At 41.7% G+C, this 24,946-nt stretch overlaps 1 protein-coding gene across 3 annotated transcripts in view; it reads left to right on the forward strand.

The window, feature by feature from the left end:
• TGFBR3 (transforming growth factor beta receptor 3) overlaps window positions 1–24,946 on the forward strand; it is a 232,004-nt gene that overhangs the window by 11,788 nt on the left and 195,270 nt on the right. For 2 of the 3 annotated variants that reach the window (XM_036755202.1, XM_036755203.1), the window contains exon 2: window positions 15,819–16,012. In XM_036755202.1, coding sequence (XP_036611097.1) covers window positions 15,943–16,012 — 70 coding nt within the window. In that variant the 5' untranslated portion in view covers window positions 15,819–15,942. The remainder of the gene's footprint in view (window positions 1–15,818; window positions 16,013–24,946) is intronic. The other variant, XM_036755204.1, reaches the window with a different exon arrangement.

Consider the following 24,946-nt stretch of genomic DNA (forward strand, 5'->3'; position numbering starts at 1 on the left):
TGACTTACTCCTAGCCAGTATGGGTCAGAAGCAGAATAGGACCCCAGTTTTTCCTGTCTCCAAGGCTGGCCCTATCTGTGTGACGCCAAGCTGCCTTTCACTGGGAGAGGGAGACAGGGACAGATCAGACATAGTCTTTCGCCTCAGGAGTTTACAATTCTTTGACTTGTATTGTTTTCTTAACTAACACAATATCATCTAACCACAAAAGTGCTTGGAATCAAGTCTTAAACGTCTTGGATTGTAAAATGTTGACCAGTAGAGGGATTTTCAGCAATCCTGATGTCACCTAAATCATTAAAAACAGGGCAAAATATTCCATCCAAGACAAGGGGGACGGTTGGTAGCAGCACTTTCAAACGGAAGGCAGGCGAGCAGTGACAAAGCGTGGTTTAGCTCCCCAATAATTTTGAGAGACTATAATTAGTCATGAAAAGGAGATACCTGTTGGCACCCCTACAGGTGTGTTTCTCTTAATTTTGCCTCCTTTTCAGTTAATCTCCTTTGGGGGTAGGTGTATGGTTAAGAGTCTCGGTTAAAGAAAACTAGAAGAGAAATATTATTTGTATTAAGGTATTGGGCTTGGCAAGTATCATGGTGGTGAAGATATTGCACTCCAAAGCCAGAAAGAGGCCACCTGTTTCTAATTATGTATCACAGAAAAGTAGGACAAGCCAAGGAAAATGATCCTTTTGGGGTTGGAGTTTTGGAGGAGGGAGTCTTGGGGAGAAAGGGTCATAGATGGACTTGCAGAGAAATTGACATTGGCTTTGAGATTGGGCTCAAAGTCTTAAGCATTGGCAATGTTTTTCTTATTTTAAGGCTTGGAGGGAATCTTCTGTCCTGTTTCTTGTTATTTCTAAGATAGCAAACAGAAAAGCTGTTGTGGAGTTTTGCCAGGTCCTAAGGAGTGGCGCTTCAGGCAACAGTCAGCAAGCATTTATTAAGCACTTACTGTGTGCCGGGCAATGTGTAATCTGTGTGTCCACGATTGTGGATCTGGGAAAAATTTGGAAGAATTTTAAACTCTTCCCCCATTTTGTAGCTGGAAATGTGGCGAATAGTCCTGGAGTCAAGAAGACCAGAGTTCAAATTCAGCCTCAGACACTTACAAGCTGTGTAACCTGGAAGAGTCAATTAAACGCTGTCTGCCTTAGTTTCCTCATTTGTAAAAGGGGGATAATAATAGCACATACCTCCCTGAGTTGTTGAGGATAAAATGAGATCGTATTTGTAAAGTGCTTTGCAAACCTTAAAGCCTTATGTAAATATTAATTATCATCATCTTCAACTTTATCGCCATCATCATCATCTTCATCATCTTTATCATCACCACCATCATCTTCATCTTCATCACCTTCATCACCACCACCATCTTCATCTTCATCACCTTTATCACCACCACCATCTTTGTCATCACCATTGTCATCATCACGTCTCCATGATTTCCCTTCTCGATGTCTCTTGAATCTGTCCTTTCCTCTCTCTCACGATGGTGACCACATCCTACTTCCAGACTTCATCACCTCTTGCCTGGACCATTAGAGCAGCAGATTCTTAACTGATACTGTAGTTTCAATTCTCTTCCGTTTCTAGTCCTTCCTCCACCCAGCTGCCAGAATAATCTTCCGGTAGCAAAAGTCTCATTCTATCATTCCTCTCTGCTTAATGACTGTCCGAGGTTTCCACTTGTCTGTAGGATAAAATACAAACTCCTCAGCTTGATTTCTTCCTATTATTTTGGGAAATTTTTTTTTTCAGTAAACAAAAATCTAATTTTCCTCATTTCCATCTCTAATGAAAAAAGAAAAATAACTCTTGCAACTTCTCAGCTTGACTTCGAACTGCCTCTAGACCATCTTTCCAAACTTATTGCGTATGGCTTCTTATTCATCCTGTATTCCAGCCAAATGAGCTATTCTGCGAATTTGTTGTTGTTTGGTCACGTCCAACTCTTTGTAACCCCTTTTGGGGTTTTCTTGGCAAAGATACTGGAGTGGCTCGCCACTTCCTTCTCCAGTTCGTTTTAGAGATGAGCCAAACTGAGTAAAGTGACTTGCCCCAGGTCACCTGGCTGGATTTGAACTCAGGTCTTCTTGACTCCTGGCCCAGCACTCTATCCACCGCACCACCTAGCAGCTCCAAATTTGGCATTCTGTAAACCTGGACCATGCCCCCTCCTCTCTGTTAGCTCTTAGAAAAATCCCAACATTTCTTTAAGACCCAGCTCCTGAGCCATCTCCTATGTGGGAACATTTCTTCATCGTCCTAGTGATTGATGTGTTCTTCACCTCTTTCTCAAATGATCATGTATTATGTGCTCATCTATTCACCCTGTCCGAGGACAGGGACTGCTTTTCATTTTGTCTTACTTTCTCTGGCACCCAGCTCGGTGTTTAGCACTTAGCATATGCTTATTGGACTGTACTGGATTGTTGGATAATTGTTGGCATCATCATTTTTTTTAATGCTATATTTTTTTACCATTAAATTTTCTTTTTTTCTCTCTTTTTAGTTAAGGGGTAGGGGTAGGAAGGAGGGAGTGAGAAAAAGCCTAACTGGGAGTATCAGAATTACTGGGTGTGATAATTTCTATCAATGCTTATCTCAAGAAATCAGCCTTTCTTAAAACCTGCCAGTTTCGATACCTTCTGAGATGCTGATGATAATGGAGAAATTCTTTCCTCTCCCACCACTCAAAGAATACTCCCAGGGTTAGTTTCCTGTACAGACCTCTAGGGCTATGGTTTCCAGACTTTATAGAGGGACATTCCCTGTTTAAAGATGTGTAATCCCCCCTTTCTTAAAACAATCTACACAAATAATTTTCTTGGTTCACGTTTTATTAAAATAAAAAATTGTTATAATCTTAATAATACCCAAATGTTAGATATGCCATAAAAGATTACAAAATAACAAATAATTTCTGTGCAGCATTTACCAGGATGTCATAGGAACGTAGATTTAGAGATGGAAGGGACAGTTTACGTGATTTAAGTCTGACTTTCGCCCATACAAATGAAGGGACCCAGTGGCAGAACTGAGATGTGAATGGAGGTCTTCGGTCTTCTTTCCTCCAAATTCCCATTGTCCCACTACCTCCCAAAGTTGAAGAGGAAAATGGAGGTAGCCAGTGGTCTCCTCAGTATCCCAGTGGGTGCTGGGATCAGGGTGGACAGAAAGGTGTGGATTATATTGCCTCTTGTTGTGGGCTCTAGTGGGGGGCTCCATCAGGCCCCAGCAACCTCCTTAACCTTCGAGGCATGGAAGGCCAACCCTGGAGGGTCAGAGGAATAGTGGCATTCCATGTTTGACTGCTAGCAAACCTTTCCGTGCCTGATCCACAAGGGTCTTCGTGGAACCTGACCCTGTAGGGTAAGATTAGTGGGGCGGGAGAGCATCCCATTCAATATTGCCAGAAGTACATAGCCCTCATACTTTTCTGTCTCTGGCAGAGGATCCTAGCCTTTTCTTCCTATGGGTAGGGTGAGATGGTTGGGCTCTGCTGAGAGAGGGCAGAGGAGACAACAGCAGTCAGATAGGGGCGGGGAGGCAGGGATGTTAGGTGGTCTTGGTGGTCTTCCAGGATGATCAAATATTGGATATGTTGGAGGAGGGATTCCAGGTTTAGGTAGGAGCCATTCCAGACGGCCTCTGAGGTCCTTCCAGCTTAGCAAGCTTAATGAATTCATGTTGACTGACTGACTGAGCTCTTGGGACTGGGAATCACCTTTTTTTTTTTAAACTCAGCCCCCACTTGTTGCAATTTCTGTCCTCTTGAGTTTGTTCTTTAACCCACTTAGCTCCAACAGTGTAGAAGTAAACATAGCAGAAAAGGAAAGCAGGAGGGGGAGGGAAGGATGAGGGGCAGAGGGGCAGAATTTCCGAGTGGCACAAATATCTTCCCTTGGCCAGGCTCCAGTTCCCATAGATTTGCGCCGTGTCTTAACTGAGCAACTGTCCTGTGACCGTGCAAACTCAGTGACATCTAGTCTGGGTGCGTTTGCAGTTTTGATTGGCTCTCTTCGTTTCTCAGAAAACAGATTTATATATTTATTTTTGCTTTTTATTTTGGGTAAGGAGGATGCTGAACAGAGATTTGCATGAATATATCACTGGCTTAGTTTTGGAATAAGTAAGTAACTCTTCTCTCTTCACACCTGTACTTTGCCTATTAGTTCGTTAATGAGGTACCCGTGTTACTCGTATTTGGATGATAGATTTCGAGATGGAGAGGACCTTCCAGATCATCATCTGCTCCATTTCCTTCATTTTTTGCCCTTCCTTCCACCAAGAGGTTACCACGATAAGGCTGTACCAGTGTTGGTAAAGCACTTGATAATTTACAAAGCATCTTCATACAGGGATCTCATAGCAATAATATCATCGTCTTCTATCTATTGCAAACCCTTTCAAGGAAGAGAAGTTTATCTTCAAGTCTACCGTTGCTGGCTTGACCAGAGCAATGTATTGGGCTTTGATGGCAGAGTCACAGTATGGGTCAATGGAATTCCTGTTCCACAGGCCTCATATAGGTCCAGGCCTCATATAGGTCCAGCCTCCCCAAACTAGTAACAGTTTATAGAGGGGAAACCACATGTTTGCAGTGCCTTTTTGGTTTTGTTTTGTTTTCATGACAAAATGTATTTTTGGAGATTGCTGGCAGAAAACTATTATTTGGAGGCAGGCGTAGTTTGGGCAGCTAGGTGGCACTGGCCTGGAGTCAGGAACAACTGAATTCAAATCTGGCCTTAGATACTTCCTAGCTGTGGGACCCTGGGCAAGTCATTTAACGTACTTTTCCTCAGTTTCCTTATCTGTAAAATGAGGTGGAGAGGGAAATGGCAAACCACTCCTGTATCTTTTCCAAGAATACTCCAAATAGGGTCATGAAGAGTCAGATACTACTGAAGCAACTGAACAACAGGAGTTGGAGCCATTCCTTCTCATTTTAGTTGAGCTGTCTGGTGGAAACAGTCCTACACCAGGAGTCCAGAACTCTGGGTTTTAGTGCTGGCTTTGGAGTTGGAGGACCTGAGTTCAAATCCCTGATCTGCCACTTACGTCAGTGTGTGATTGTGGACAACAGCGGACTTCCCTTTTTTTCTCATCTGGTAAATGAGAGAATTGAACCAGATGATCCTTCAGCACCAAATCTATGTGTGGTTCTAGGAATTTGGAGCATGTTTGAAGGATGCTCGAGTTGGCAATGAATTAAATCAAGATGAGTATTTCAGCCAAGAAGGTTGGAGTAACTTTGTAACCCATATTTAAAACTCTTTATGAAAGATCCTGTTGGGAAAGATGTTGAGATGGGAACGATGGTGTTGGGAAAGATTGAAGGTGAAAGGAGAAGGGGACGGCAGAGGATGAGATGGATAATGTCATGGAAGCTTGGACAGACATCGGGACAGAGTGGAGGAGAGAAGGACCTGGCGGGCTGTGGTCCAGGGGGTCACAAAGTCAGACTGACTGAACAACAACTTTGTAACCCATTGCTGTGCGTAAAGGCAAGATTAGGGGGTGGTTCTTACCTACCCCAGAATACAGTGAGCAAAAGAGGGGAGAAGAATGAATTTCTTTCAAAATGAGATTGAAAATGAGTATGTTTGGCTTATGGTGGATTTGATGCAGCCTGATTGTGACTGCTGGGATGCCGGTAGGTGGTCCTGAGGGGCATCCAGATGTCACCAAACACACACCTGTATCTGTTTGCCATCCAGGACACCCCCTTTTTACATGCTGCCAAAACAGAGATTGACGCCATCCATTCTGCCCCGTTGCTAAATCCACAGAATAACACATTGAGTAACCATCATCAGAACAATTCCCGTGCCCACTTTTGTTTAACCCTTTGTAGACTGGCTTTATTTCATCCTTCAGTTTTCATTTGGATAAGAAAATGGAAAAATGTCAGCCTGTTAAAAATCCCATTCGACAAGCCTGGATGTAACTAGCTGTCCTAAAGGAAGGTGACAAGGTGTGCCAATAGAATATAAGACTGGGCTTTTGTTTTTCATCTTTGGCTCTCTTGATGGGTGCTCTGAGTCACAGAATCATGGAATTATAGAGCTCAAAGACACTTACAAAGGCCTTGAGATCTTCAAATTAGTTTTGTTCTCCTTAGGAACTGCCTTGGTCTTAGGTTGTGATGTTGCGTAGGCTTATCTAGTGCTTTGTACTTTCAAAGGATATTAAACCACAGAAGATTACTAAGACATCTCCACAGAAATCATCCACCCACTTCCTTGGCTGTTGTCAGCTAGTCAATTATAAATAGCAGTTATTAAGCACCTACTATATGCCAGGCACTATGTTAATGGCTGGGGATGCAAAATAAGGCTAAAGATAGGCCTTGCCCTCAAGGAACTTCCCGTGTAATGGGGAGACAACATGCAAGCAACTGTGTACAAATAAGATCTACACAGGGAAAATTGGAGATAATCACCAGAGGGCAGGCACTGACATTAAGGGGGGCTGTTAAAGGCTTCCTGTAGAAGGTAGGATTTTAGCTGGGATTTGAAGGTTGACTGTGGTTGAAGCCAATCCACGAATGATATGTGTGTTGTAGGAGCATAGATTTAGAGCTCTCCTTAGATGTCATCTACTTCAGCCTCCTCATTTGATAGATGAGGTTGGGAATAAGTTAAGGGCCTTGCCCGAGGTCATACATCCAGCGTATGAGAAAGGATTCTGACCCTTAAGTCTAGTGCTCTGTTTCTTCTGCATTAGATCAAGCAAATCTTCCCAAGTTTCGTGGTATTCTTCATATTTGACGTTTCTCACTGATAGCTTTTACTCTGAGAGGTGATGTGGCATCATGTATAGAAAGCAGGCTTCAGGCCAGGATGGCCTGCCTGGGTTCAAGCCCCATCTCTGACATACTCCGGACAAGTCAGAACTCTCTAAGACTTGAAGCTGCAGAGAGAGTGCCATCCTACACTGGTAGAAGGAGTTTCCTTACCTGGGAGTTCCTTTTGCCAATTAAATCACAGGTCCAGTCTTTGTCTGTTGCATAATAATGTTTCTATTTCACTCGTACGCCATAATTTATTTAACCACTGCCTAATTGGTGCCAGGTCTTTATTACCACGTATTTTTGTGTATGGGGGACCTTTCTATCTATTGGTGACTTCCTTGAGGTCTGTGTCCATGAGTGGTAATGGTAGATCAAAGGTATGTACAGCTTAATAGACCTTTTTTTAAAAAAGTGTAATTCCTGTCCCACAGATTCTAAATGGGTCTTCTTCTTGTTGTTCAGTCGTTACAGTCATGTCTGACCCTTCGTGATCCCTTTTGGGGTTTTCTTCTCCAGCTCATTTTATAGATGAGGAAACTGAGGCAAGGAGAGGTTAAGTGACTTGCCCAGGGTCACACAGCCAGTAAGTGGCTGAGGCAGTGATGTGATTCGGGCTTTTCTCTGGATTTTGGGCTTCGATTTTTCCTCATCTTGTAACATTAGGAGTTGAGTAGTTAGATCAGTGGTTTTAACCTGGGGTCTCTGGTCCTCCACTGATAGATTTCAGGGGGTCTGTGATCTTGGATGGAAAAAAATCTTTACTTTCACTCACCTCTAACCGAAATTTCATGTTTCTTTCAATTTATGAATGCAGGCAACAGACTATTATTCTGAGAAGGAGTCCATCCATTGGATTTCCCAGATTACCAAAGGAGAAGCCTTTTCGACATAAAAAAGGTTAATAATTCTTGGACTAGAGGTTCCTTCAGATTCTATGATTATATGGTTCTAAGAGACAATGTCTAACATTCATTTGTACACGTCTTTAACACTCATTCTTTTGAATCTGGAATGCTTCAGGCTAGAAGCTTATTGTGATCTTGCTTTGAGTCTCTAGTGCCTACAGGTGTTAGCTGTTAGGAATTTCATAATTTTGTTTTATTATTGGCTCTTGGATGAGGTTGCTGCCAGAAATCAGTTTTATGCAAGCTTTAGTTTTTTCCCCCTCAAGATGGAGAAAGACAGATTTGCTATTTTAAAACCTCTCTTCAGTTCAGAGAATATCTCCCTCCATCCGTTAATGACATTATAAACTGTCCCAATTCATGATGATTTAAGGGGAGATTTTGAAGAAAGATCGGAGCTGATTCTGGTCTTTACTGTTTGGTCTCTGTTTGATGACCCCAAGGGGATGGGCTCCAGGACCAGCTACGTCATGGATTCAGGGGCAGATGGCAGGTACACTCTGAGAGGAGAAGAGCTAACCCGGTGTTTTTGTCTTACACTCACACACACTTGCACAGTGTTCATTTGAGAGTGATTAAGGAATTAAAAAATTATACATTTGCTTGAAATATGGGATCAATAAGGGTTATAGCTTCCACTTCTATAACACTTCAAGATTTTTTCAAAGCCCTTTATGTATTATCTTATTTGATCCTTGCAAGAATGCTGGAAAATAGGGACTATTATTATCTCCATGTTACTGATGAGGAAACTTAGGCTGAGTGGTTAAATGACTAACCCAGGGTCACCCAACTAGTAAGTGTCTGAAGCAGGATTTGAACTCAGGTTTATGATGACTCCAAGTCACAGCTCTATACACTGTGCTGCCTAGATGCTAAATATAAAATTTCTTTAGAAAGATACTTATTTATTAAACAAGTTTTAGTGATGATGTATTTTTATATCACAGCCATTTCTGGATACAGTTGCTATGATTCCCATCCCAAAATTGAACTATCAATTTTATTTATCCTCTATCTATCCATCTATCTATCTATCTGTCTTTCTGTCTATCTATCATCTATCTGTCTATCTGTCTATGTATCTGTGCATCCATCCATCCATCATCTATCTTTCTGTCTGTCTGTGTATCTGTGCATCTATCCATCCATCTATCTCCATCTATTTATTTCTCTATCATCTTTCTTCCTACTTATCTCTTTATTGGCCTATCCACAATTCATTTATTTCTGTCTATTCATCTATCTATCCATGTATCTATCTCTATCATCTTTCTACCTACTTATCTATCTACCTCTTTATTTGCCTGTACACACATCCAATTATCTATTTACCTACCCCTCTACCCACCTATCCACTTATTTATTTATTTATTCGACTGTCCATCTGTTTATTATTTTAATGACACCATGAGTTTATTCCCTCTCCTAATGTCGATCAGCACCTGCTCAGCCACTTCTGGTCTTACATGGTTAGCTTGTGGGCATTTAGAGTTAAAATTGAGTTATCCTACAGCCAGCACGTGTTAGTGCAGACGTAGGCTCCGGTCTTCCTGACTCTGAGGCCAGCTCTCTCTTGACTAGCCTGCTTCTCAGAATCCTTTTTTTAAAAAAGGAAAAAGTTAAACCCTTAGCCCCCATAGTCATCCACTTTTACACTGAGAGGAAGGGGGTATGCTTCAATATCTGTTCTTTGGGATCAATATTAGTCATCACAGTTACCGCGAGCTGACCTTCCTTTTAGAAGTCTTTTCATTTACGTGATTGATAGTGATTGGATATATTTTTTTAATTCAAAAAATTTTAAAATTTAAAAAATTCCAGTAGGAGAAACTGAGGCAAACTTGCCCATAGACATGCAGCTAGTATGTGTCTGAGTTGAGATTTGAACTCAGGTCTTCCTAACAAGTCCAACATTCTATCCACTGTGCCAACTCGCTGCCTCCTTGGTCTAAAGTTAGAAGGTACTTAGAGATGTAAGTCCAACGCTTTCATTTCACAGAAGAGGAAATTGAAACAGAGAGAGGTTAAGTAACTTACCCATGGTCACCCAGCTAGTGTCTGAGGCTGGATTTGAATCCTGGTCTCCCTCACTCTAAATCCAACACTTTATCCACTACACCACATTACCTCATTCATGTTCATCACTGATCTCCTCAGAAAGGCCAGTTGACATTTCCTTGGGTTCCACTTCAAAAGCTCTTTTGGAAACTGTCACCAAGATCACCAAGCCCTCTTTTTATTAGGGGCTGGAAACTTAAGTCATGTAGGATTGGACCAGGTTGAGTGTTTTCATTAGTTTGGGCTCAATCTCTGTCAAAACTGTTGAGCCGAAGGAGTGCCCCAGTGGGCAGCTTTGGTCTCCTTGTTCTGCACTGCCCTAGGACACGATGACCACATTGGGAAGATCAGACCCAAGCCTTGGACAGTTTATTTTATTATTGAATGTATATATCACGGAGAGACTTTTGAGAAGCTAAGAAAAAAGGGAAAAAAAAACCCTCTCCTTGTTAGAACAGCAGCCTGGAGTCTCAGCTTGCCTTTGACTTCTCCAGTGATGTTTTAGGATTCGCTGTAAACTCACTGTGGTTTGCCTTTGGGCACCATCCTTGTTTAATTTGGCTCTGTTATATTTGTAATTGCCGCATTTTAATAATTGGCCAATATTCTTGTCAGCAATTTGCAAGTCTATTTTTAATGGAATGCTTTGCCTTTCATTTCCACAGTGTTCAGACTTAGGCTATGTCTCTGGATTAATGCTAAGCCAACCAATGAAATGAGTCAAACCAACAGTGTGCACTGATATGGTATATGGTACAATGGAGGCATCCATAGATGCCTTATAATGTCCCTAAGATGCAGCTTAAGTATCGTCTACATGAAGCTTTTCCTGGTCCTCCCACCCCAACTCCTGGTGCCCTGCCTTTCAAAATACCTTGTGTCTAAAAACTTTGCGTGTGTGTGTGTGCGTGTGTGTGCATGTCTGTATACACACATATGTGTGTATATATATACACATATGTATATATACACATATTTATTAACTTCATATCTATTTAATATATATTTTATATAGTCATCTCCCCCATTAGAATGTACATTCACTTCACATAGAGATTAATTAATTTTTTGTACTAGTCTACCAGTGTCTGGCACATAGTAGGCTTTTATTGAATTGATTGGTGATTTATGGCTTCTTCAATATTTCTAGTCATTTTGGGTCATGTATGTCATGTAAATTTGGGTCATATGTCATGTAAAATTCTTTTGGTAGCCAGTCTTTTTTTCTGGAGATATATTCTCTTCTCACCCCCTTTTTTGTCTGAACTTGGGATTTCATTGGTGTAGAAACTCTCTTCATTCATGCCTACCAACAGCCCATTGTAGGAGAGACTTAGAGGGATACATGGGGAACCGGCAAGGGTTTATGGGAGAACAAAGATAGGAGGTGAGAAGGATGAGAAGGCATCGATGGGGTTCTGATCTGTACAGTTGACCTTGATCTGTTAATCAATACTCTTTGAATCCGGTCATTTAATCTGTAATAAATCTTTACAGCTGATGTCTCTCTGTTGTCCACAACAGAGAGAGAGGATAGGATAAGAGAAATTGACACAAGGATAGGATAAGAGAAATTGACACAAGGATAGGATAAGAGAAATTGACACAAGGATAGGATAAGAGAAATTGACACAAGGATAGGATAAGAGAAATTGACAAACATCATATCATAGGTAGATGTAGGAGTGGAAGCAATGTCAGAGAAAATCCAGGTCAACTCCTTCATTTTACAGGGATTGTAAATAGGTAGTAAATAGCCTAGTGGCTACCTATTGGTTATTGATAGTGGCTTTTAATTAATTTCAAAGATCATGTGATATGTTTACATATATATTTTCAGAGATTACTTATACTTTTATCAAGGGTATAGTGAAATAGTGGGGAAAAGCATACTTCCTGGTAACTAGTAGGTGTTTAATAAATGCTTGTTAACTTGCCTTGATTTGTCTAGATGTGTCGACAGTGGAACCCCTAAGTCTTAACTCTGGTTCTCTTTCTACTAGATTCTTTTAACTGTAGTCAGTCCTGAGGAACATTGAGTTGTTAGAGTTAAAATGGTCTTGGGGAAGCTAAGTAAGTTTAGTCACCAAGATTCTTCCTTATTCTGCTGCTGCCTCTCTAAGATAAGAAAAGTTGTTTTCATTTTGTGTGACCATAAACCACGTAAGGTAATAGATCAAGACTGTGATATCCAGATGGAATTCGTTTTCCCAAGATATTATCAAATAGATTTTTATACATTTTGCTGACTGTTTGCAAGTGGAGGGGTTTTTTTGAATGCTCTGATTGATGGGGTGCAGGAAATGAAGATGCACTTTCTGTTTTAATGCTAAAACTGAGACTGGCAATAAGCCAATAGTGTGTGTGTGGCAATTTAAAATATATGTACAAATCCTCAGATAGAGTGGTCTTACTTACCATGGATGGCTAGATTGGGTGGGGAAATAAACCTCTATAATACTGAAATAAAATCATGCCTCCATTTTTACCCTGAAATAAATTTCCTAAATCCTTAAGATCTTGGAGAAAGAGTGTTTAAATATACTGATATCCCCAAGGAATCACACACGTAACAAATTTCTCGGGCACACCATGGGCATCTTAATAACATCCATTGAGAAGACCTGAAGAAACTTTTACTTAATACAGGCTTGTATCTTTGCCAAAATATCTTGTGAATGGGGAATCTCTTTTTAGTACTGAATTCTAAAATCTATCCATACACATAAATTCATAATAGGGTTTAAATTTACCTTCAAATATCCAACTTTGAAAAGTATCAACCTGGGAAAAGAGGCAACCTCAGACCCCAAAGGTCTTCAGCAGGTCTTGAGGTTGGAACAAGAGACAGGCTTGACCTAGTAGATAGAGCATTGAACCTGGAGTCAGGAAGATCTGAGTTCAAATCTAGCCTCAAACATTTACTAGCTGTGATCCTAGGCAAGTGACTTAATCTCCGTGTGCCTCAGTGTCCTCATATGTAGTAGCACCTACCTCTCAGAGTTGTGAGGATCAAATGAAATAATATTTGTAAAGTGCTTTGCATATCTTAAAGTAGTATGGAAATGCTAGCTGTTATTACTGCCCCCCACACACACACACACACACACACACACACACACACACACACACACAACAAACTAATTGGGCTGTGTCTGGAGAGAGGAAACAGAACTCTGACCTGCAGCCTTATTCTTCAGTCTGCTACCCCAAAGAGAAGAAAGACAGCTGTGTATGTATCTACTTTGCTTATGTCTTTACATGTGTGCCAAAAAGTCATGTTATACACATTAAATATGATGCATATACGTATGTGTGTATCTGTATCTGTATCTCTAACCATTCTATATATCTATCTGGTTACATCTGTCCATATATCTAACTATCCATCCATCTATTCATCTATCTATCTATCTATCTGTCTGTCTGCCTGTCTATCTCACATCTACTTTCCCTGGTTATGGCCTCCATGGTCTCTATGATTACACTCTAGTTCTCCTTGAGCTTTGGGGGTGAAATTGCGTATTCCATTTCAGGACTGGTCATCAGCATCTCTGGGGCAGACTGTCCATTTAGGCACATTGCCGTTAGGGAGACCCTTTCTGCTATCCAAGGAAAGCTCTTTGATCCACTCGCTATGACACCAAGCCGGTGACTTTTTCAGACTATTAAAGACATTATCATCCTGGTAACCACTTAGCATTTAGATATCGGTCCCTGGTTCAACATTGGCTACAGTTGATAGCTATGAATGGGTGATCCATAGACACTCTTAAGTAATTTCAAAGATCTTATGCTTTACAATATTCCTTTAAATTTTAAGAGATTACTTACACCTTTAGTAAAAGTATAAAGAAACAGGAAAAAAGCTGAATTAAAGGACTATCTATACAATTGTTAGCTGAGGGATCTCTGGAGCAATTCACCCATCCAGATGGCTTTTCAGCTTGTGTCCTCGAGGTCACTGCTGCCTCAGGGCCTGTAGAGAGCAAGTTATTCCTCATATTTGAAGTCTCTGTGAGATGTGATTGGCCTTTAGATGTGTGGAATAGCTTGATCTCTGTAGCCTTTCTGAGGATCAGCCTCTAGGGAGAGAAGCTAAAATATCTTCAAGAGTGATTCTTAGTCATGTGTCCATGACTCACATGAAATATGTTTTCATTAATTATAAAAATTAAAACAGTAATTGTTGAGATTCAGTGGAATGCATGTATCAGCGTCTCCTCTTTTCCTGCCCTATTTCTTCCATTCCTTTAAAAAAGATTTCTATTCCTTTTATTTTTTGTTTTATTTTTCATCAATAGATTATGTCTAAGAAGGGACTCTTTAGGGGGCAGCTAGGTGGCGCAGTGAGTAGAGCAGTGGCCCTGGAATCAGGAGTATCTAAGTTCAAATCCGGCCTCAGACACTTGACAAATTTACTAGCTGTGTGACCTTGAGCAAGTCACTTAACCCCAATTGCCCTGCCTTCCCCCCTGCAAAAAAAGGGCCTCTTTAAACTGAACAAGGACATGCGTAACATATAATTTATTCCCATTGGCAGTTCATGTAGAGGATGTTTTATGCTGCCGAAATATTAGAGGTACACGCTGTTCTGCTATATATAACTTGATATATGTTTCCAAAAGCATCACTCTATGCAAAACCAAGTAATAAAAACCACAGGGCTCATGGAAAAAATCTGGTTGGGTCACTATACTCAAAAGCTCTGTAAGTGACACAAAAAGATAGGAACCTAATTAAAAATGGGAGCACAGTTTTATGTATGTTATATGGTTAAGAAATACAAAAATAGGGGCAGCTAGGTGGTGCCGTGAATAGAGCACTGGCCGTAGAGTCAGGAAGACCTGAGTTTGAATATGGCCCCAGACACTTGACGGTTACTAGCTGTGTGACCTTGGGCAAGTCACTTAATCCTAATCTCCTTGCTTTCCCCCTCCAAAAAAAAAGAAAAGAAAAAGAAATACAAAAATACTACAATGAATAGTGGCTGGGTCTGAGGCCTTAGGCCACTGCTTGCCCTGCTTCCTGGGCTGCCCAAGGAAGATGGTCAAGTAGATGTTGGGCAGGCTGACTTTGGGCAAGTTATCTCTGGGACCCTGGACCAGAGGCTGTGGTAGATGGGAGTAGTGAGGACCAGTCCTCATCCCTCAGCTCTTACTGTACCAGAGGATATGCAATAAATATGGCCCTCTCTTTGACTCTCAGGTAATGCATATGTTCCAGGAGCATTGTTTGTAAATCAAATCATTTTCAGTGGAAGAGGGACTTGGGCTATTTAAAGGAATCTGGTGGTAAAGATCCTCCTTCTGTAAAATGAAGAGCTCCTTTTGTACAGTGAATAATCAACCAATTATTTGTGCATGTGATTTCTCATATATCATTTATTTTTTATTTTTAAAAATTTCTTGGATGGTTTTTGTTTTTGATACACAATTATTTCCTGGTATAATTGAAAATTATATCACCCTCACCCTTTCCGCTGAGCCCTCTCTTGTAACAAAGAAAAACACTTAAGCAAATGTGAATGACAAAATGACTTTCACTGGACAGTGTAGGCAATGTTCCAGTCTTAGGATTCTGCCTCTTTGACGTGGGGAGGCAAATGTATTTCCTTACCTGTTCTTGGAACCAGGATTGGTCATTGCAATTAATCTGAGTTTGAGTTCTTTTTAATGTTTTCATTCATATTACAGCCATCATTGCGTGTTTTGTTCTTGGTTCTGATCGCTTCAACTCTGTATCAGTTCATACAAGTTTTCCATTGGGCTCCCTATTATAAACAAGTACTTAGAGCTACAAATTTTAAGAACCGTTGCTTTGTGGAGCCTGATAAGGATGGAGTCAGGCATACTGAGAATGGGGCCTGGAAAAGGAAACAAATCTGAATGAGTTAAGGGACAAAATGTTCCTCTTTGAACCAACTCATAAAATTAAAAAAAAATTGGCTTGAATGTTTTGGAAATGCTTCTATTTCACCTTAACTTGATTTTCAAAGGAAAGGGCATTTTTCAGAGAAGGATTCAAGCTAAAATTTATGTTTATTTTCACAGGCAATTGAAGAGCTGGGAAGAGGTGATTTCAAAGCCTTTTCTGATTTTCAAAGGCAGCCTGTAACAGGAAGAACTATAAACCAAGCTGACTGGGGAAGACTCTGGATTTCACCAAGAGACCAAAATGGCATCTCAATGGATGGTCACCATGTTGGGGTTGATGAGCTGGTGTTTGGCGACAGCAGGTAGGTCAGGTCGGTCCATCTAACTCTCATGTTCGTTGTCTTCTTTCGGATCTATTGTTTTAGAACTTTGTTTTAGAATTTGTTTTTAGAATTTTTTTGTTTTAGAATCTTTGTTTTAGAAATTCATTTCATGTCAACTAACCTGCTATGTGTGAGGCACTGTCTTAGGAGCAGGGGCATTCAAAGACAAAAAAAGAGACAGTTTCCTCCTCTGGGAGTTTATACCGTCTTCTAGAAGACCTTAAATTAGCCAGGGTTTCTGCCACCTCTGTGGGGAAGACCAAGTGCTGTGTTAGCAGTCTGGAAATACAGCCTACGGGAAGATTGGAGATTGCAGGAACCAGCCAGATTGGTGGAATAGCAGTAATCAAAGATCAGATGAGCAGAATATCTATTGGTTAAGATAGCTATTTTAAGGTATCTTGCTGAAAGTAAATAGGAATAAACATCTTTTTTTTAAATGCCATTGTGTGATGATGAGCTGCTTACTCTCTTTTCTGTTAGCATCTGTGGGCAGTTTCATTTGATGGGAGAGAGACACAATGGCTACCCACTCACTAGCTTCTGGCAGCAATGGACCTGGGTTTAAATCCCTCCTCTGCTGCTTATTACTGCTGTGACTTGAGGGCAGCTAGGTGGCGCTGCAGGAGATAGAGCTCTGGGCCCCACTAGATTGCAGCCTCCATGAGGGCAGGGACTGTGCCTTATCCGAACTTTGCATTTTCCCAGGGAAGTTTTCCCCCAGTACCATGCTATGCACACAGTTGTCGCTTAATAAGTAAATGTTTGTTGGCAACATCACTTTTATAAAGCACTTTACAAAACATTTGAAATGGGTTGTTCCAGGATTATTCCCTTTACAAGTGGGAAAATTGGAGCTCAGAGGTTTTTGGGACCAACCCAAGGGTCACACAATTAAGTATTGATTTGGAATCCACATCTACTGATCCCAAGGTCAGCACTCCTCATTCAACCAGGCTACGATAGGGAACATAGCTTAATGGAAAATTGTGGCAGTTTTTTGATGAAAAATACCATATCTTACTTTATTGAATAAGCATTAACTTCTGGACTTATTATTATTATTATTTTTAATGGCTGACTCACATTACAACAGATCACAGGAAAAATAAATCAACTGGATGGACGGTGGTGGTTTGGGGAACTGTAAAGCCACACTCTTTGAGCATTTGATAACTGGTCAGTTGGGCCAATGCCTTTCTTTTACCCTTCCCCCACCCCCACCCCCCAGTATTGATTCAGCTCTGGACATGCCATTTTAGGAAGGATGTTGATAAGCTGGAGCACATCCAGAAGATGACGGCTAGGAAGGATCATGGAAACATCGATTTAGAGCTAGAAGGGAACCTTAGAGGATATCGAGTCCAGTCTTTTAATTTTACAGATGAGGTAACTGAGCCACAGAGAGGTTAAGATACTTGCCCATGGTTATGCAGCTAGTTAGCGTTTGAGGCGGAATTTGAATTCAGCTCTTCCTAACTGCAAACCCTGCCTCTTTCTCACTCTTCTCTGTTGGGGCCCAATGGTAGAAGATCTTTAATGCTAATTTAAAAGAGCCTGGATTTGGTGCTATAGCCAGTGGGAACCATTAAAGGTCCTTGCCCACCAGGGCTGGCATGAATGCCTTTGGAGGTAGCTGAGATTATAGTCTCCTTTATTGACACCTCCCACCCCCAATCAACTTGAACTCAGCTGGTTAAACACCAGTTTTGTTTTCTTTTTGAAGATTAAGCCATAAGGAAAATATACGAGGGCCTAGTTCACCCCTTTTGGTAGGTCTTGTGATTTGGGGAGTTATTTACATTAGCCTTTCCTCTGAAGCGGGTGGATCTTAGGCACAATGGAACGTAGTATTCTGGGGTCTCCCGGGGAGCTGAGGCTTCGGATCAGAGCTGCAGCGGGGCAGAGCTTAGCCGGTTACTCGAGATCTGCTCCAGTCCCAAGAAGACTGCCCGGCTTGTTCCAGCCCTGAGGCCTTGCTGCCTGGGGTAGCAGGCCAAGCGTTTCCTTCCGAGCCTGTGGTGAGGGATAAGTGAGGCAGGGGGCAGCATGCCCCCTCTGAGGCTGGTCACGGCTTTATTTTTATTAAGGTTTTCCTCACCTGCCCCTCATCCTTGATGCCTTGAAGAGCATTCCGGGAAGGGAGAGGAAGAGTGGGGTGGAATGGTGTGACTCTGAGCCTTGATTTTTCAAGAGTGCCTGCTGGGTGGGAAAATACTCCCCGACCCCCACTGGCTGACACTCTCCCCTCCATCCCCTAATCTTTACAAGGTGGCTTGGATGGAGAGCTGAAAGAAGGTCCTTGAGACTGCAGGCTTTGCACTGTTGCTAACACTGGCCTGGGTTTCTGACTTGGGAGCTGCGACTCAGTGTTGGAGGCAGAGTTCATAACCAGGGATCCATGAACTTGTTATGTATGTGTGTATGTATGCATGTGTATATGTATGTGCGTGTGCATATGTATATGTGTATGTAGATATATATAGAGTAAGTGTACATATTTCAATATAATTCATTTCCATTGTAATCCCATATATTTTAGGCTAGGTTTTTAAAAGCATTACTTTGAAATGGGGTCCATGGGTTTCAAAGCAGAAGAAATGGCTGAGACCCCTATTTTAGAGAGAGGGCCAGAGCATTGAGAGGTTAAGTAATTTTCCTAGGGCAACAACCACAGGATCCGGTAGCTGATCTGTGTCAAAGGCAGGGTCCAGCTCAGGCCTCTATCATCCGAGTGCTTCCAGTCACAGTGCCAGGTGTTAACCTTGAAAACAGAAATCTAACTAGTTTTGAAAAATAGATTTTTGTTGATATTTCTTGTTTTAACACATTCTAGAAAATCCCAGCTAATTAATGCTGCACAGCTTGTTTCTCAAGTAGTTATCTTAAAAAAAGTGTCCCCCACACATAGAGGTACACACACACACACACACACACACACACAATTTCCTGCTGCCTCTGAAGCCTGCCAGAGTTAATTAGGATTCAGTTTCCAATAACAGGAAAAAGACGCACACAGGAAGAGTTCAGGGAAATCATTTGAGATCGAAAGCCTGGAAGCGCCGGCTGTTGGTTGCTGTGCCAGGGTCAAAGACGTTGTCTGGGATGAACGTTGCAAGCAGCCATGCCAGCATCCCCTTGGATGCAAAGGTTACTCCCCTTGTCCTGCTGTCTCATTTTGGTGCCCAGATGCATCCTTTTGGGTGCTTGCCCACACCCTGCCTGCACATGGGTTGAGCAAACATATCGCTTTTCATTTCTGGTGGATGTACCTAGAATTCCAGGTAGAAGATCTAGTTGGGGTTAGGGAGGGAAGACAGGGATTTCTTTCAGTCAAACACATACTCGAGCCAGAAGGTCACTGGGTTCTTTGTTTCTGACTTTGGTGCCAACTCCCCAGGGCTGGGGGTTTTGAATGGCCAGTCAAAGACCTTGGCTTTCTTATGTCCTGAATTAAAACTCATTAAGTAATATGGAACTCAGAACAATACCTTTTATAGAATCCCAGAATTCAGCTACTGCTGGGCTATCCACAGGAGAGAGATGGAATTTTGTTTTGTGGTCACTGTCTCCGTCCACCCAAAGCCCCAGATTTCTGATTTAGGTTTCTGGAACTGTCTACCCCGCAAGCAGCTGAGTGGCTACTGGTGTCCTCCCTGGGAATAATTTTACAGGCAGACAAAAGCACCCTTTGGGTCACTAAGTGATTGCTTTAATCTTCCCTCTGGGTGAGGGGTTGGTCTTTTATTTTGAATCTGGCTGCTTTGATTTTTTAATCTCTCCTTTGGAAGATTAGGTGAGTTCTTTCTTTTTTGCCCATCTAAAACCCTAGCTAGTTCAACCAGAGCCATATGCATTTCATGAGTAGATAAGGGTGTTGGAATCGGGAATACCTAGGTTCAAATCCCACTTCTTTTTTTCTTTTAGTTTATTTTTCTCAATTACATGTAAATTTTTTTAAATTTGTTTTTTTTTTTAAATTTTGAGTTCCAAATTCTCCTTCCCCTTATCCTCTTGAGAAGGCAAGCAATTTGATATAGATTATACATGTTAAGTCATGCAAAACATATTTCCTTATTAGCTATGCTGCAAAACAAAACAAAACAAACAAAAAAACAAACCACAGATCAAAACCAAAACAAAACAAGAGAAATAAAGAAAGGAAAAAAAGTCTACTTCGAGCTGCATTTGGACTTCATCCGTTCTTTCTCTAGAGATGGATAGTATTTTTCATCATGAATCCTTTGGAATTTTGCTGCATCATTTTGTTGCTGAGATCAGTTAAGTCATTCACAGTTGATCATCACACAATATGACTGTTACTGTGTACAACGATCTCCTGGTTCTGCTCACTTCACTTTGTATCAGTTCATATAAATCTTCCCAGGCTTTTCTGAAAGCACCCCGCTTATCATTTCTTATAGCACAATAGTATTCCAACACAATTTGTATACCATCAGTTGTTCAGTCAATCCCCAGTTGATGGGCATCCCCTCAATCCGATACTTCCACTTGTAATACTTTCTAGCTGTGGGACCCTCGGACTCAGTTTCCTCATCTGTAAAATGAATAGCAACACCTGTAGTACGTATCTCACGAGATTGTAATGTAGCTTTAAAAATATGATCTAAATGGCATTAATTAAGTACCTACTGTGTACCAGGTCCTGTGTTAGGTCCTGAAGATACAAAGACAAAACATGTCCCCAGTGGAGAGAAAGTTAATTAACGTCAACAGCAACAATAAATAATAGTTCCGGGGTTACTTTCTATGTGAAGCCTTTCCAGATTCCCAAGTGCTAATGCCCCCCTTTCCTAACTATCTGGTATTTATTTGTCTTTATCTTCTTCATAGGATAGCTAGGTGGATAGTGCGACAAGTCTGGAGTCAGGTGGACCTGAATTCAAATCTGGCCTCAGACTCTTTTTTTTTTGGAGAAGCTCGGGGGCCCTTTCGAGATTTTTTATTTTTAGTTTACAGCACTTGGTTCTACATAATTTTGAGTTCCGGATTTTCTTCCCCGCCTCTCCTCCTCCCTCCCCAAGACGTCATGGAATCTGATATATCTTCTATGTGTAACTTCTCATTGGACTTATTCACGCAGTAGTCAAGTTGTGAAGAAGAATTATGACCAATGGAATGAATCATGAGAAAGAGGAAACAGAACAAAAAAAAAAAAACCCAAAACAAAAAACAAAAGAGAAAAAAAAGGGAAAAAAGGCGAGCATAAAGTGTGCCTCCATCTGCATTCAGAGTCCACAGTTCTTTCTCTGGGTGTAGATAGCTCTCTCCATCGTGAGTCCTCTGGAGTTGTCTTTGCACCTTGTGTTGCTGAGAGGAGCGAAGTCTGTCAGGGTTGGTCCTCACGGAATCCATGTATCTGTGGTTGTGTACAGTGTTCTCCTGGCTCCGCTCACTCAGCATTATGTCGTGTAGGTTTTTCCAGGTTGTTATGAAGTCCGTATCCTCCCCATTTCTTACGGCACCATAGTGTTCCGTTACCTTCCTATACCACAGCTTGTTCAGCCATTCCCCAATGGACGGGCATCCCCTTGATGGCCTCAGACTCTTACTAGCAGTGTGACCCTGCAGAAGTCACTTCACTCTATTTGCCTCGGTTTCCTCATCTGCAAAATGAGCTGGAGAAAAAATGGCAAACCACTCCAGGCTCTGTATATGCATCTACTAAGTGTACATTGACTTGTAAATACTCTGTATATTTGTGTATGCGTGCACAAGCACACGTGTATTAATGCACAGAAGCAACACTTACACATGCATGTAGGTGCACATATACATACATGCTCACATACCCATGTATGTAAAAGCATGTAATAGTATATATATACACATGCGATGCACTCACATGTTTGTGCATATACACTCATGCACATAGATATGCATATGCATAAACACGCCTGTACACAAACACACAAAGATGCGTGTGATGCTAACGCATGTATCTATTGCAAGCACACGACACACGTACACCCACACACGTGTACAGATACAGGAGAACATAGATACACATGTATGCAACGTATTTACACATACATACACACAGGGATACACCCAGGTAGGCCTGTGTATCCCCACACAGATATAGGTGAAGACAAACCCACACAGATACTCACACATATACAATGCATACATACATGTGAATATACATTGTATGTGTAAAATACACATGTATATAAACATAATGTGTATATTGTGTATTACATGATGTTTGCGTGTGTATGTATATACACACATCATATCACACACACACACACACACACACACACACACACGCGCGCGCGCGGAGTTCTGAAAGGTTTTTGGGACACCCGTATGCGCTTATTGTCTCTCCTGTTGTAATGGAAGTGGCTTGTGAGAAGAGAGTGTTTCATTCTTTGTGCCCGGCACATAGTAGGGCCCTTAATAAAGACTTGTTGATCGATGGATTGACGGATTGCTTTAAGGTTTGCAGAGCAGGAGGGGAGGGGAAGAAGAGAACAGAGAGGTGAGGGCTGCAATCCTGAGCATTCTCATCCTTTTCAGACTTCTGGGTTTGAGAAATCACTTGATTTCAAAGCCTACTTTTGCTTTTATGTTTATAGGGAATTGTTTTCCCAACTAGCATTTTCCTGGCAACCGGATTCCTGATCAAGTTGGAGGTGGGTGCTGGGGGCCCCCGGAATCTTAAGGAGCATAAAGGGCAAGGCTCTGGGCAGCTGGCCCACAGCAACCCTCAAGTGTTCTAGGCCGCATTCCAGCCCCGGAATATCAGTCAGCAGTGACGGGGAGGAGGGGCCTGATGGGTATTTTCCCTCTCCTCCCCAGATGCACATGAGCTGCTGCGTTTTCTTTTTTGTCAAAACATTTCCTGCAACTATATTCATGAAAGATTTCTCCAGATAGGAAATCACCACTTAGAAATGCAATATTCACACTCCCGTTCCCCCACTCCTCCTTTTTCTTTTTCTGAGAGCTCTTTCAAAAGGAGGACGAATTATTGAACTTTGATGCAGGTATGCTTAGGTGAATTCTTCTTCGAAGAGTAAGAACAGCATTTCTTAGGAGCAGGGGGCAAGGTATCTCTGGGGACTGAAATCTAACTCTCCCTCTCTCTCCCCTTCCCCACCCCCTCCCCTTTGCTCTCTCTCCCTCCCTCTCCCTCCCTCTCTCTCTCCTCTCCGCCCTCTCCTCTCTCTCTCTCTCTCTCTCCTCTCTCTCCCCTCTCCTCTGTCTCTCTCCTCTCTTCTCCCTCTCTCTCCTCTCTCTCCCCTCCTCTCTCCCTCCCTCTCTCTCTCATCTCTGTCTCTCTGTTTGTCTGTCTCTCCTCTCTTCTCTTCTTCTCTATCTCTTTCTCTCTGTCTCTCCTCTCTCTTTTTTCTTCTTTTTTCCTCTCTCTATTTAGTGTTTATAAGCTTCCGTGAAACTTGCACAGTTTCTGCATTGTCTGTGGAGAGAAGTATGAGCTGTCCATTATTCAGTATGTGTTAAATGGAGGGTCGGTAAGAGTGTTTTGTGTGCTGTTAACCGTGTTGAAGGAAACACAGACACGAGCTATGTGTAAGCTGTATTCGAAGGTTCTTTTTTCAATTATTTTATTTCATTAAAGATTTCTCAGTTAATATGTTTTTTAAAAAGACCCTATGATGTGCCAAGGGCTGGGGTTACCAATACAGGCAAAAGACAGCCCCTGCCCTCGGGAAGTTCAGAGCTTAATAAGTAGCCAACATGCAAACAAAAATGTAGAAACAAGTTACAGACAGGATAAGATGGAAATAAAGTAGAACAAAGAACTGACAATATAACACAACACAAAGCAATACAATGCAACACAACACAACACAATATAACACAGTGCTCATGCACTAAGTACCTTCTTTGTGCCAGGCGATGCTAAAGGCTGGACATACATATAAGAAAGTCAGTCCCTGACCTTCAGAGGCTTACAGTCTAACCATTACTTACAACTATGCACATAGCAAATATATGCATATAAGTAGTTATAAGAAAAAAAATCCCCCCCGCCCTGCTCCCCCAACCACCTACGTGAAGCTCTCTGTTTTGTTTTCCGGTGTCCTCACATGGCTGCATAAGTTAGCCCACAAAAATAGAAGATAGCACCGAGAAATCTGGACTAACACCTAATTTCCTCTCCTGCCTGCCTGCCCCTGGCTCTGACCAGCTCAGGGACGGATGGAGCATCAGCTTTGGAAAATAACAGAGTCCTGCTCCGATGTTTTTGCTGGAGATGTTATTGTGCGGCCGTGGCTGTGGTCTGTGATAATCTTTTCCATTGGAACACATCTGCTGGTGCCAACATTGTTGTTTGGTTGCTTAAAGGTTGGGTTATACACGCTGTGCGTGGAAGCTGGAGGACCCAGGCCTTAGCTGTGTCTCCCCAAGATGTCTTTCTGAGTTAAAATCAGAGGGTGGGGAAGTTAGGGGAAAAAGATCTCCTCTTTATTAGAAGAATTAATCAGTTTCGGAATAATGGCCATTTTTAGATGAAAACCTTATGCTCCAAAGTTTCCGATTTATTTTTCATGGTAGCTTAGTCATCAGCATTATTTCTGAGCAAGATAAAATACTGTATTTTCAAGCTAAATATTCCTATCTCCTTAAAAAAACTTATCTAATATGAAGAGATCCTCTGTTGCTAAGAAACTCTTAGATTATAGGATTTTGGAGGCTGTGCAAAGTGGAAAAAAAAGGCTTCCTCTCTGATGTAATATGTGTCCTCTGAACCAGTGATGAGGAAGAATACTTGGCAGTGACAAGACTGGGGGAATTAAAGAGTGAGGATTTTGTGGCTCTTCTGATTTTTCTTGGAATAAAGGGGCCTAATTTAGTTCATCAGAGGCCTTGTAGTCCATTTTACAGGTGAGTGTACTAAGACTCTGAGATGTTGAATGACTTACCCAAGGT

Source organism: Trichosurus vulpecula, chromosome 4, assembly GCF_011100635.1.
Source record: "Trichosurus vulpecula isolate mTriVul1 chromosome 4, mTriVul1.pri, whole genome shotgun sequence".
Taxonomy (NCBI): Eukaryota; Metazoa; Chordata; class Mammalia; order Diprotodontia; family Phalangeridae; genus Trichosurus; species Trichosurus vulpecula.